This window comes from Cetorhinus maximus, chromosome 20 (genome assembly GCF_964194155.1).
Source record: "Cetorhinus maximus chromosome 20, sCetMax3.hap1.1, whole genome shotgun sequence".
Classification (NCBI taxonomy): Eukaryota; Metazoa; Chordata; class Chondrichthyes; order Lamniformes; family Cetorhinidae; genus Cetorhinus; species Cetorhinus maximus.
The window spans coordinates 14,244,685-14,258,710 of NC_135898.1; the positions used below are offsets into that span (position 1 = coordinate 14,244,685).

General features: G+C 41.4%; 1 protein-coding gene across 1 annotated transcript in view; it reads right to left on the reverse strand.

Moving 5' to 3' along the window:
* Positions 1-407: 407 nt before the first annotated feature.
* The window catches only part of LOC144694748 (B-cell linker protein-like), a 46,667-nt gene continuing 33,048 nt past the window's right edge, over positions 408-14,026 (reverse strand). Inside the window, exons 9-11 of the mRNA XM_078565321.1 lie at positions 8,780-8,863; positions 7,686-7,841; positions 408-620 (exon numbers count right to left, since the gene is read on the reverse strand). Coding sequence (XP_078421447.1) covers positions 504-620; positions 7,686-7,841; positions 8,780-8,863 — 357 coding nt within the window. The 3' untranslated portion in view covers positions 408-503. The remainder of the gene's footprint in view (positions 621-7,685; positions 7,842-8,779; positions 8,864-14,026) is intronic.

The following is a 14,026-nucleotide window of genomic DNA, read 5'->3' on the forward strand; positions in this document are numbered from 1 at the left end:
AGGATTAAGTCAGCCTTGAGATCTGGAGGACCCCTGATGACACAACTAGTCAAGTTAATCAATAGCTGAGATACAATCCCAACTCTGCTGAATTATCTGATCTCATGGGGTAGGAGCACGACAGTTGGCCTCAGCAGCCCTGGCTTGTGGATGGGAAAACTATCGAGGGTCACCTCTCTTAATCATGATTCAGCCAGCCCCTGGTGCAGACAGAAGATATAAGAATATCGTATGATGATTCGGTTAAGCTCTGGCTGATATTATTGTCAAACTTATGCATAAAGAAACACGGTAGAAAGATGAACTGAGATTTTATTTTTAAGTGGCTAACAGACCTGTGAAGAACATACCATACAGTTATTACTTTAATTCAAATGCCATAAGTCCAGAAACTTGGTTATGGCATTCTCCTATAGTGGGATTGATTTTTGGCAGTTCCATGATCCATTCCTTGTCCCTGCAGCACTGCACTGGCATTCCCGAATTTCAAGGTTCCTAATCGCTCACATTCGGACAGGGTAAAGCAACAAAATTGGGTCTTTAATGCTGTTCTGCTGGTCAATCAGGATCAATGTATTCTGTTGATAATAATCCATCATTCCTTGAACACTGTTAAACCACTGAACCAGAAACAAAAAAGGGTGGGGGTAGAGTTGGAAAAAAATCATGTTAGAGCGAAGGAATATAAAGAACAGAATCAAACAGTGAGACCTGTCAGTAAAAGCTCTGATTCTGACAGATTATAAGAATATAAGTGTTCTTAGGAACAAGGAAAGGCAACTAGGTCCATCAGTCTTTCCATGTGATGAGCATATTTCTCATTCCCTTTTTTGCAAAACACAATTAACAGTCTCTTGAACTCATTTATACCGTCCTTTTCAGTAAACTTTTCCAGAACTCAATTACGTTTTGGTTGTAATGTTCTGCCTGGTTTTTCTTACATAAATGTCTGCTTCACGCATTACTATTGGTGTGGGAACACAGCCAGCAATACTGAGAAAAATGGGAATAATATTTTAAGGCTACCATACAGACAGGATGAAGTGAATAGACTCCTGTGCAGAATTTTTGTGCTTCTAGCGCACCGAACATTAATGCAATCAAACTAATGGCAATCCCAGCATTGCTGATTACCGATTTATGTGGAAACACAGGACTGAAAATACTTGTAGGTGATGTGCCTGCTTTCAAATCCAGTGGAGAGTATATGAAGAGACATGCTGTCATGAAAATATAATAATTTTCATAAGTTTTATCGGGATTTATTGTAAAATAGGAATAGTGGGGTCTGGATACTCTGTATGTGTTTATGTGAGTGTGTGTGTGTGGGACTTAATTGAATTAAAGACAGTTGGTCTGAAGGCTTTAATGTACCAAGAGAGAAGCTAGGTTTGAAATGCTAAATAAGTAAACATGGCTGATGTTTTCGAATGTGAGGTGTAAAGGAACATTTGCATTTTTAGATAAACCAGAGAAGTTTGAATTTCAAAAGAGAGGCTGAAATGTTACAAAGTCCAAAGATATATTGGAACAATTGGATTTACATTAAAAAAGGAGAAACATGTATAGGGGAAATGAGGTTATGTGTAAGGAGAAGGCATTCTAAGATCTAACAAGTATGAAAAGCCTCCAGCCTCTATGTATCAAGCTACTGTCTATAGGAACCTAAGCTAAGAGAATTCACTGTGAATACCCCTCTCCAGGCTTTGCCTGGGCCTGTTAAAATCTATTTTTTTTTTATTGTTGCCTTAACTGGGGTGTAACTGGGAGTCAGATTAATTAGGGGAGCTAGGAGTTATCACATAGTTCTGTGTATGTGTTTAAAATCTTTTCTTTTATTAATAAATGTTTAAGTTAGTTCTGTAAAAACCTCTAAGACTTGGTGGACTTATTACTCCTGAATTCAGGGCACACATCTCGAAATAACAATACAGATTGCAAAACAGTTGTTTCAAATTTCACTCTGGGATTTGAGCAGCTCAGCATTTACCATCCACTGTGCCATAACAACATTGGGGTCTCTTTGTGGGATATATTTGAAATTCCTTGATTGATTTGGAGTTGGTGAATCTTAAGGTTACGAGCACGAGAATTCAGGAGTTGGTGTGAGCTTTTTTTTAAAGCCGTGAGACTGCAATATGGCTTTGGCAATTGCTAAGACTTGTTTGGGAGTTGAAGTTATAACTGTGGTTGGTTTACAAAAGGTAAATAATGCTAAGTTAATGGAATTGGCAGATAAGTTACAATTAGGATTACCTGCAGGGGTTAGGAAATCAGATATAATTGCAGGTATAGCACAGCATTTAAAATTGGAAGGACTACCCAAGACACCTAATTCTCCAAGGGGTGATTCATTGGAATGGGCTCAAATTCAGTTACAAATGAAAAAAATTGGAATGAGAGTCAGCAGAAAATGAAAAGGAAAGAGAAAGGGCATTTCAATGGGAGTTAGAAATGGCGAGGTTAGAAGGGCAGGAAAGAGAAAAAGAGAGGGAGAGAGACAGAGAGTTCCAGCTTAACCTGCTGGCAGTTAAAAAAGAGACACCAGCAGGTGCGGAAGGACTTATTTCCAGATCAGTACCCAGTGGGGCGATGTCTAAATTTGTACAAGCTCTTCCAAAGTTTGAAGAAAGAGATGTTGAAGCATTCTTTATTTCATTTGAGAAGATAGCTAAACAGATGAGATTGCCACAGGAAAACTGGACATTGTTGTTACAATCCAGGTTGGTGAGTAGAGTACATGAGGTTTATGCTTCACAGTCAGAAGAAATGTCAGTGAACTATGATGTGGTTAAAAAAAAAAGGCTATTTTGAGTGCATATGAGTTGGTTCCTGAGACAGACAGGCAGAAATTTAGAAATATGAGAAAATAGCCTGGGCAAACTTATTTTAGTTTGAGAGAGTAAAAAAATAATTTTGACTGGTGGATACGGGCATTAAAGATAGGGATGACATATGCAGCTCTTAGAGAAGTAATTCTTTTGGAAGAATTTAAAGATTTAATTCCTTTGGTAGTGAGAACTCATGTGGAGGAACAGAGGGTTGAAACGGTAAGACAAATAGCAGAGATAGCTAATGATTATGAGTTAGTTCATAGAGCTAAACCTTTTCTCGTCACCCTTTTAAATCAGTGAAGGATAGAAAGCGGGAAGATGAAAGGAAGGTACGTATTAAGGGAAGAGGAGTAGGTGGAACTTCCCAGGAATTTTTTTCTCAGAATAAAAAAGGTGCTGACGGTAAAGGTGACACTCGAAAATTGAGTTGTTTTCATTGTAATAAAGTTGGGCACACAAAGTCAGTGTGTTGGAAATTGCAGGAAAAATCTGTTGGGATTATTGGGGTGCAGAAAAGTTCTGGAAGTAAAAGTACTATGGGTTCTGAGGTTCAGACATGGGGAAAAAAACAATGGTTTGTGTACAGGTAAAGCAGTAATCAGTGATAGGTAAAGAAATAGGAATGTATTCAAACTTACCCAAGGGAGTTCTGAGGAGCAGGTTTCAGAAATGTTTAAATATTTTGTATATGAAGGGGAAATCTTTCCATGTGTACAGGGTAGAGTAGGTAAAGATGTTAAAATTTTAAGAGACACAGGAGCTAGTCAATACTTAATGTTGTGAGATAGTGACATTTGTTGTTCAGAGGGAGTATTGCAGGAACAGGTGATATTAAGTGGGGTTCATGGAGATGCTAAACCTATTACATTGTGGAAGGTAAGTTTAAAGAGTAAGTGGAAAACAGATGAGGTGGTTGTTGGAGTAGTGGAAAATTTGCCCATTTCAGGGGTTCAATTTATTTTAAGTAGTGATATATCTGGGTCACAAATGTGGGTCATACCTATGGTAGTTGAGCAGCCTGTAGACAGAAATGTTACAGAGAGAGCATCCTGGATTGTTTCCAGATTGTGTGATAACAAGATCACAAGCTCACAGGTTGAAACAAGAAGTTAAAAGGCAGAAAGAAGGTGTGAAAGTCCAATTATCTGGCACTGTGGATGATAAGATTGTTTAAGAAGCAAGAATAGGGAATGCAGCTGAGGTGTTTAACTCAAGGTAGTTGGTGGAGTTACAGAAAAAGAATACGCAAATAAGACAGTTATATCAGACAGCTTACTCAGAAACAGGCAGAATGTATTCCAGAATGTTATTACCTTAAGGGTAATGTTTTAATGGGAAAATGGCAGCTTTATCATTTTTATTGGCCTGGATTGCATAGAGATGTAGTCAAATTCTGTAGAACATGTCACACATGTCAGGTGATAGTGATTAAGTAAACAGTGATTAAGCTGGCACCTTTAATTCCAATTCCAGCATTTGAGGAACCTTTTACTAGGGTCATGATTGATTGAGTAGGACCCTCCCTAAGACTAAAAGTGGAAATCAGTACTTACTGACAATAATGGATGTATCTACCAGGTTTCCTGAAACAATACCTTTGAAAAATATTACAACAAAGAGATTGTGGAAGAGTTGACTAAATTTTTTACAAGATATGGTTTACCTAAAGAAATACAATCAGATCAGGGTTCAAATTTCATGTCACAGGAATTTAAGAAAGTAATGAACAGTTTGGAGATAAAACAGTTTAAGTCAGCAGCTTACCATCCTGAGTCACAAGGGGCTTTGGAAGGATGGCATCAAACTTTAAAAACTATGATGAGGGTGTGTAGTCAGGATTATCCACAGGATTGGGTTGGGGGAATTCCATTCTTGTTATTTGTTATTAGAGACGCTCCTAATGCGTCGACCAGTTTTAGTCCTTTTGAACTAGTTTATGGTCATGAAGTAAGAGAACCACTGAAATTGATTCATGAGAAATTGGTGGGTCAAAGGAAACTACTCTCCTGGATTATGTATCAAACTTCAGAGAACGATTGGACAGAGCATGGAGTTAGCTAGGGAACATTTAAAGATATGACAACAAGTGATGAAAGTAAAGGCAGACAGGAAAGCTACAGCTCGTAGTTTTGTTGCTAGGAAAAAGTGCTAGTTCTGTTACCAGTACTGGGTGACTCATTAAAGGAAAGGTTTAGTGATTCAAAAGAATTCAAAAGAAATTGAGTGAAGTAAATTATTTAATAAATACTCCAGATAGAAGAAAGAAGCAGAGGGTGTGTCATGTAAATAAGCTTAAAAAGTACTTTGACAGGGAAGAGGACCAAAAGGAGGTATCAGTGATGGTAGAAAATTTATTTGTAATGTTCCAGACAAGTGTCAAAGTGACTTGGAGAAGCTATTGCAGTCACACAATTTGTGGGAAAGAGCTGGGGAGGACAGATTTAGTTATACACGATGTGTGTGTTGAAGTTTCATCTTTGATAAGGCAACATCCTTAAAGATTAAATCCGGCAAAGTTATCACAAGTACAGAAAGAAATTGAATTAATGTTTCAAAATGCTATCACCGAGTCTAGTTGCAGTAACTGGAGTTCACCTATTGTGCTGGTACCGAAACTGGATGGAACACAAAGGCTGTGTGTGGACCATCGAAAGATGAATACAGTGACAAAAGTGGATTCGTATCCTATACTATAGTTGGAAGATTGCATTGAGAAAGTAGGACAATCAAAATTTATCACAAAGATTGACTTGCTAAGAGGATATTAACAAGTACCGTTATCGGAGAGAGCAAGGGAGATATCGGCTTTTGTAATGCCAGGTGGACAATATCAGTTTAAAGACGTGCGATTTGGTATGAAAAGTGCACCTGCAACACTTCAAAGACTGACAAATAAAGTAATTGCAAGACTGAGCAACTGTACTGTTTATCTTGGCGACTTTATAGTTTTCAGTCAAACGTGGGAGGAGCATTTACAGCATCTGAAGGATTGTTTTCTCAATTACAAGAAGCTAATTTGGTGATGAACTTGGCTAAAAGTGAATTTGTAAAAGCACAAGTTACTTATCTAGGCCATACCATTGGACATGGTCAGGTGGCTCTGAGAGATGTGAAAGTTAAGGCTATCGTGGATTTCACCATGCCCACCACAAAACGAAAGGTTTTGAGATTTCTGGGCATGAGTCAGATTGATTGGTAATTTGTACCAAATTTTAGCAGCGTAGTTGCTCCATTGACTGAACTATTAAAAAACAACAAGAAGTTTCAATGGACAGAATGGAGTGTCAGAAGGCATTTGGCAGTTTGAAAATTGTATTGACTACATCACCAGTTTTGGCAGTACCCAAAAATGCCAAGCAATTTAAATTGGCCATTGACCAAGCGATATAGGCATTGGGGCCGTACTGTTAAAACAAGATGGCACTGGAATTGAGAAACCAATGGGGTATTTTTCACGGAAGTTGAATGAATAACAAAGAAGATATTCAACAACTGAAAAGGAGACTTTGGATCTGGTATTAGCATTGCAGCATTTTGCGATTTACGTGGCAAACAATTCATCCAAAGCAATTGTTTATACAGACCACAATTCTTTGAAGTTTCTGGACAAATTTTGAGACATAAGTTCAAGGCTATTCAGATGGAGTTCATTACTGCAACCATTTAATCTATAGATTACACATGTGCCTGAATGAGAAAATCTGATTGTAGTTACATTGTCAAGAGTTTGAAGCTTAAAGGGAAAATTGATATTTAAAACCTGCACACTGGACAGGAATGGTTTCTGTTGATACGAAGGATTTGTATCTATATTGTTACGTAAATGCATGCATCTGGTAATGTGATAACAGTAATAAGTATAGGAGATCATGTAAGATGTGTTAAGAAAATGAAGCCATCTTTTTAAATTATGACGTCATTTTTCAATTAGCAGGGGAGTATCATGAAAATATAATAATTTTAATAATGTTGTTGGGATTTATTATAAAGTAGGAATAGTGGGGTCTGTATAGTCTGTGTGTGTTTGTGTGTGGGACTTAATTAAATTAAAGACAGCTTCTGAAGGTTTTGATGTATCAGAAGAGAAGCTAGGTTTGAAATGCTAAATAAGTAAACAGTTTTAGAATGTGAGGTATAAGGGAACATTTGCATTTTTAGATAAACCAGTGTGGTTTGAATTTCAAAAGAGAGGGTGAAATCTTAACTAAGCCAGAAGAAGCCAAACAGTGTGTTTATTTTTCCCAAAGCTTACTGATAAAATTGGTACTATGAAAGATTTTTATTATTAGAAAGGTAAAGTCCAAAGACATATTGGAACAATTAGATTTACATTGAAAAGGGAGAAACATGCATAAAAGAGATGAGGTTATGTGTAAGGAGAAGACATTCTAAGACTTAACAAGTGTGAAAAGCCTCCAGCCTCTATGTATCAAGCTGCTTCCTATAAGAACCGAAGCTAAGAGAATTCACTGTGAGTATCCCTGTCTAGGGTATTGTGTGCTTTGCCTGTGTCTGTTAAAATCTATTTTGTTTTTACTGTTACTTTAATGGGGGTGTAACTGTTAATCAGATTAATTAGGGGAGATACGAGTTATCATAGTAGTAATTTTTAGACCTGTGTATGTGTTTAAAATCTTTTCTTTCATTAATAGATATTTAATTTAGCTTGGTTAAAAAAAACCTCTAAGACTTGGTGGACCTATACTCCTGAATTCAAGGCACACATCTCAAAATAAAAGCACAAATTGCAAAACAGTTGTGGCAGTTGTTTCAAATTTCCCTCTAGGATTTGAGCAGCTCAGCATTTACCAACCGCTGTGCCATAACACACACTGATAAGCCTCTACCCACCATCTCTCCTGCCTTCTCCTTGCCGAGGGCATACTGGTTGTTTCCTTCAATAAAGCGAATGGGAACATTGTAAACTTTTCCCCTGTGCAATACGGCCAGGGTGTAAGGCTGGTTCCTGTCACATCCTGAACTTGGCCTCACGAGGAAAGCCCCATCCTAAAGTTTAGAAAAAAGTCACACATTATTCATTTCAACGTGCAAATTTACTTTCCTCAGTTGATTTCCATTTCAATTGAGAAAGCCAGGTGAAAGCCTCAGACTCAAGAGTGCAGGTCACGACCAAATCTGAAAAGAGTAGTCAGGAAGATGAGGACAAATCGAGAACGATGCTGAATTTGTTTTAAAAACTTGTGGGTTGCAGGAAGGGAACGAAAGACTCAAAGATTTAACGTTTCCCAGTTTGAAGATTAATGAGTTTCATTCAGAAGTGGTGTGAATCCATCTTAACTTAAGCACGTTGAAAGGAAGGCTCAAGACCAAGATTATGTGCCAAAGACTTTTAAGTAAGACTGAGGACACAATCTATCAAATGTTAAAATCATCATTTGGAAGTCAGAAGCAGGTTCAATGAGAGAAACAAACCATGATGCTGTTTTGGCCCAGACTTACTGTGTGAAGAATGAGAAGTTTTGGCATTCTGTGGCAGAGTTCAAATTTTTAAAATGTGCAGACCCAGCCTGAATAAGATCAGAAGAATAAGATTACAAGAAATAGGAGCAGGAGCAGGCCTTTTGGCCCCTCAAGCCTGCATTCATCAAGGGCTGATCTGATTGTGGCCTTAACTCCACTTTCCTTCCTGCCCCCCATAGCCCTCAGCTCCCTGGTACATCAAAACTCTGTCCAACTCAGCTTTGAATATATTCAATGACCCTGCCTCCACTGCTTTCTGGGGAAGGGAATTCCAAACATGAACAACTCTCTGAGAGAAGAAATTCCTCCTCACCTCTGTGTTAAATGGAAGACCTCTTATTTTTAAACTGCGCTTCCTAGTTCTAGATTGCCCATGAAGGGAAACATTCCCCACAAGAGAATAGGAGATTTTGAAGCAGAAAGCTACAAACAGAACCCCAGTGTCACAAAAATCTGCTGCCCACCGTGCCATTTTCATGTAACACAGCATTTGCTGTATTCCGATCACACTTGCTTGCGTACCAAGGTCTGCTTGACAAATTAGTATTCTGTGGAAACAGAAAGCACAAATAACAAATACTTTTATTTATTGTGTGGAACTTCAATTTTAACAGGAGCGTAAACCTGATTGTCTGACTACTTATTATACACTCAACTTGATTAAGTCAGTAAAAAGTGTTCAGTGGATGCCTAATCCGCTGATGTTGAAACTTACAATTACAAAGGAGGAGTAGGAGGAAAGACCAGGAGAATTTAAAATCAAATTTAACCAGAATAAGAGGTTGCATGAGGTTCAATACACACCTTCTTACCATCACCAGACGTTTGGTGTTTGGAAGATGGCACCACCGCTGGAGTTATTGCCAAAGTTTTTGTATTGAGATGCTGAGGTGAAGGGGAACAGTCCAAAGTATATGTGCCATCAGAGTTGAAAAGTGGGGGATGGAACTGAAGTTAATAATTAGGTGATGGCAAGATTGTAGAAGGAAAGAAAGACCATAGAAAGTACTGCATTCCACGTTTGAGATGAATTGGAATAGACTGAATTTGTGTAGGAGCTTTGCTAAGTGTTGAGAACAACGTAATGAAGGTTGGAGCCTGGGCACACAAGAGGAGGTTGTTCATTGGCACTGACCATAATAGTAGCTATGAAATATAAAGAGATTGCGATGTAGTTTAGTTTAGAAGTATCATTGGTTATATTAAAATAATCGATTATAATCCCTTCTATAATGTTTGGCACTGCTCCTGGGGGTTGGGGTGAGGGCAAGGAAATTACTTGAACAGGTGAATTAAAAAGCAAGGCATTCTTTGGCAAGGAGCTAAATTCCAAATCTTTCACCTCACTGAATACATATAGATGACTTATCTCTGGCATGGAAAAGGATTTTCAACTCCCACTGTAGAATTTCAGAAATATTTGAAAATTCTTCATTTAAAGCATGTTTATATCTATAATTCTTTCAGAATCAAAGTTTCTTAATAATGGAGATCCAGTTTTAAACTCACTAGTACTGATCCTTTTCTTGGGAATGCTTTTGGACAATGCTAATCAGAAATTTGGCTTATAGGGGCCAATTATCATAGAAAAGGAGCTAAGAATGTGGAATGGATCATCTAATCATTGGCTTTGTCTCTACAATGTCAGGGTGCTGGATTTTGATAGAAAACATCAATTTTTTTCTCACTGGTTTTCTCCTCTTCTCAAGAAGTTGATTTTTCAGATACCTGTGCCTTCTAGTAACTCACCTATGTGGCTGTTACTCCTGTGTCAATGTAGACAATCAATCTGGACAGGCTGTTTTAACTATGTCGGATACTACAATTGAGCCTGATCTTGTCCACACCCTGTTATGACACAACAGATGGTAAACGCTGAGCTGTTCAAATCCCAGAGGGAACCTTGAAACAATTGTCACAACTAATTTTCAATTTATATGTTTCGAGATGCGGGCTTTGAATTCAGTAATAAGACCATCCAGTCTTAAGAGGTTTTTATAAAACTAAATTAGACATTTATTAATAAAAGAAAAGATTGTAAGCACATAATATGTCTACAGATAACTACTATAATAACTTCTATATCCTCTGATTAATTTAACTCGCAGTTACACTTTTGTTAAGGCAACACTAAGACACATGGGCCAGGATTTTTTCATTGGCATGTCGGGGCAGGCCCCACATGCCCACACGTAAAATTATGTGCAGTGATGTCAGGCGAGCATCCCGACACCACCGCGCGCCATTCCGATATTTCGCTGGGTGGGCGTGCAATGATGTTCGACACGCACCCACCATTAATTAACAGGCCAGTTAAGGCCCTTGACTCCCCAGTCAATGCCGATTTTTCGGTGCCCGTGCAATCTTTGGGTTGGCGCATGGGCACAAAGGGCAGGCAGGTAGGACACATTTGTATAAACCTTATCCATGAGTGGGATAAGAGGGATCAGTGGGGTCATGAATGTGCACAGTCAAGTATTTATTTATGAAAGTTTTTAAAACTTTTTAAACTGTGTGATCTGCAGTACTTCAAAATGCATACCAGCTGCTTTTCCTGGATTCTTAGCCTTCAGGTCAGCACTCTGCAGTGAGTAATCTTTTCTGGGCCTGCAGGTTTCAGGAAGCCTTCCCTTTGCCTGGGAATGGGAGCTGAACTGTCCACTGGAGGCAGCTCCTCTGAGGAGGAAGAGAGGGCTAGAAGGGGGAGGAGGCCAGGAGTGCACATTCAGCCTCCAGAGGAGCCACCTTTGGGAGGAGAGGCGCAGGCACAAGTGGTGCAGGGCTAAGAGGTATCCCAAGACAGAAGGGGCTGCAGAAGATGCCGCTATCCTGCTGCCAAGGTATACTGGTGGCGAAAGCAGCTACCTCAATATGTCTGAGGTGCAGTACCGAAGGAGGCTCCGTCTCTCAAGGGAGACAGTCAACTATATCTGTCAGACGATAGGCCCTGAGATCTCCGCTAACTGTGTGGTGGACACCCCATGCCAGTGGCTCTGAAGGTCACAGCTGCCCTCAACCTCTATGCCTCTGGCTCCTTCCAGGGCTCGGTGGGTGATCTTTGCGGTGTCTCCCAATCAGCTGTTCACACTTGTGTCAAGCAGGTTACAGACGTTCTGTTCAGGCGTGCATTGACCTTCATCCACTACCGTTGGGACTAGGCAAACCAGGCACAGCGAGCCAGAGGCTTCCCCCATGTCCAGGGTGCTACAGACTGTACACATGTGGCCATCAAGGCGCCAGCAGGTGAGCCCGTTGCCTTTGTCAACAGGAGGGGCTTCCACTCCATGAACGTGCAGATAGTGTGTGACCACAGGATGCTGATTCTACAAGTCTGTGCAAGGTACCCAGGCAGCTCCCACGACGCCTACATCCTCAGACACTCCCAGGTGCCGGGGCTCTTCAGCGCTCCAGCCTGGCTGGATGGATGGCTGCTGGGTGACAAGGGCTATCCCCTCAGAAGGTGGCTCATGACGCCTCTCCGCCATCAAAAAACAGAAGCTCAGCGGTACAATAGGTGCCACACCGCCAAAAGGGCTGTGGTGGAGGGAACCACCAGTCTTCTCAAGGTGCGCTTCCGATGCCTGGACCGTACTCCAGTACCCCCCAGCTCGTGTTTCGGTGATAGTGGTTGCATGCTGTGCTCTCCACAATCTTCCGCTGGAAAGGGGGAACGCAGTGGATGATGAAGATGTCGACTCAGTGGCTGTGGCTGCACACGATAAGTCCAGCAGTGAGTCCGAGGATGAGCATGCACAGGGAAATGCCGAGGGGGTAGACCCTGACCTGGGCATACTCCAGGGAGGCAGGGACATCCGGGAGGCTTTAATCCAACAAACCTTCAACTAGCACACCACAGATGGACCACCAGGACAAGCCTGCGCTGTAGGCTCAATACTCAACACCAAATTGCAAAATCTGCCAGGTTAGGAACACAGTCGCTGAATGTCCAACAAAGCACTCATTATAGTTTTGGAAACCATGCACATGCAGAAGAAAAGAGGCACCCTCAGCCATGGTGACATATCTGAATTTAATATGTCAAGCAAACCAACTTATTCCAAAAAAAAGAGAATAGTGTGATCCAAAAAAAAACAAATCATAAGGACCCCATCCTGGGCCAACACAAAAGCACCAGTGAGAAACCCATGGTGTGCCTAAGGTACCTTATGTTTTCGTTTCTGGGTGTTAAGTCTTGGTTGCCCAATCGCTGGGAGTGGCATCTGAGACAGCCTGCTGACTCTGCTGTCCTGTTGGCCTCGATGACCTTGGCGGTCATCCTCTGGCCCGTGGAGCCAGTGCTTGTCCCGCCTGGGAGGGAGCAGCCTACTCTGCAGCTGGCATCTCCCCAGTCGTCGCAGCCTCACCGGATGGTATGGTCACTGGGAGAGGGGCAGAGGAGCTGCTGCCCTCATCCAGAGTGTCCTGAGAGGTGCCCGCAGAGACGACAGGCAGCTGCTGCGCCGACATGAGGTCGCTTCAGACCTCCCTGCTCACCGTGGATGGACAGGCACTGAGCTGGGAAATTTGATGCCCAAACCATCTCCCACACTGGCACTGACCAGCTGACCGCTCCCGCTCCGCCCCCCGCACCAACCAGAAAATTCAGCCCATAGATTTTAAAGGACACAGGCACTAAACAATCCCCTGAACAGTCAGATTCAAAGTGAGTTCTCGTAACCTCAGTCCCTGGAGGCAGCAGTTTGGTACATACAGGCTGCAGGCTTTTCACACTTGTTGGATCCTAAACTGCCTCTCTTACAAACAGTCTTCTCTCCTTAAGACATATTTTCCTCTTTGAATGCAAATTCCCATTGTTTCACTATGTTTTTTGAACTTTACCTCTCTACTAATAAAAAAATCTATCATAATACTAATTCCACCAGTAATCTTTGGAAAAAATAAATAAACACACTGGGCTGAATTTTCTCCCCATCTGGGGGGGAAGTTGATGGGCAGGAGTGTACGGGCGCGCTTCCGATCAGCGCCCCCAATCGGAGGCATGGCGCCATTTTACGTGGATGGGCCAATTAAGGCCGGCCCAGCGTGACGTTCGCAGGGAAGCGCTATGCGCTCCCTGTGCGGGCAGGGGGAGATTCCTAAAATCGAGAGTGCACTCTTTCATGCATGCGCACAAAAGAGTTCACTCATCTCCCTGAGGCTATGTGCAGCCTCAGGGAGATCGGCTCTAAATGTGAAAAAGCTCAAAATAGAAAAATAGAATTTCCCTAACATGTCTCCTCATGTGACAATGTCACATGAGTTGGGACATGTTCATAATTTCCAAAAAAAATTATTAAAATTTTTAAAACCCTACATGAAACCTCATCCTGCCCGTGGATGATGTTTCATGCTTTTTCTAGCTCGTGCCGGGGCTCCTGGCCTGCCCGCCAACCTTAAGGTTGGATGGGGAGGTCCTTTAATTGGTTAAATGATCCTGTCAATGGCCTCAATTGGCCATTGACAGTTGGGCGGGTGCGCAGCTGATTTTGCTGCGCCCCCGCCTTCCTGAAAATTTAAATGGGGCGCGGTGACGTCGGGAGTTCCGCCCGACATCATCCCGCATCATTTTACACATCGGCGAGCGGGCCCCACCCCTGCTGGCCGACGGTAAAATTCAGCCCACTGTTTCTTACTACTTCTGCTGGCTGGGTATACATTACACCCCCTCCTTTGAATTCAAGCCATTATAGTTTGTTTAAAAATGCAAAGGT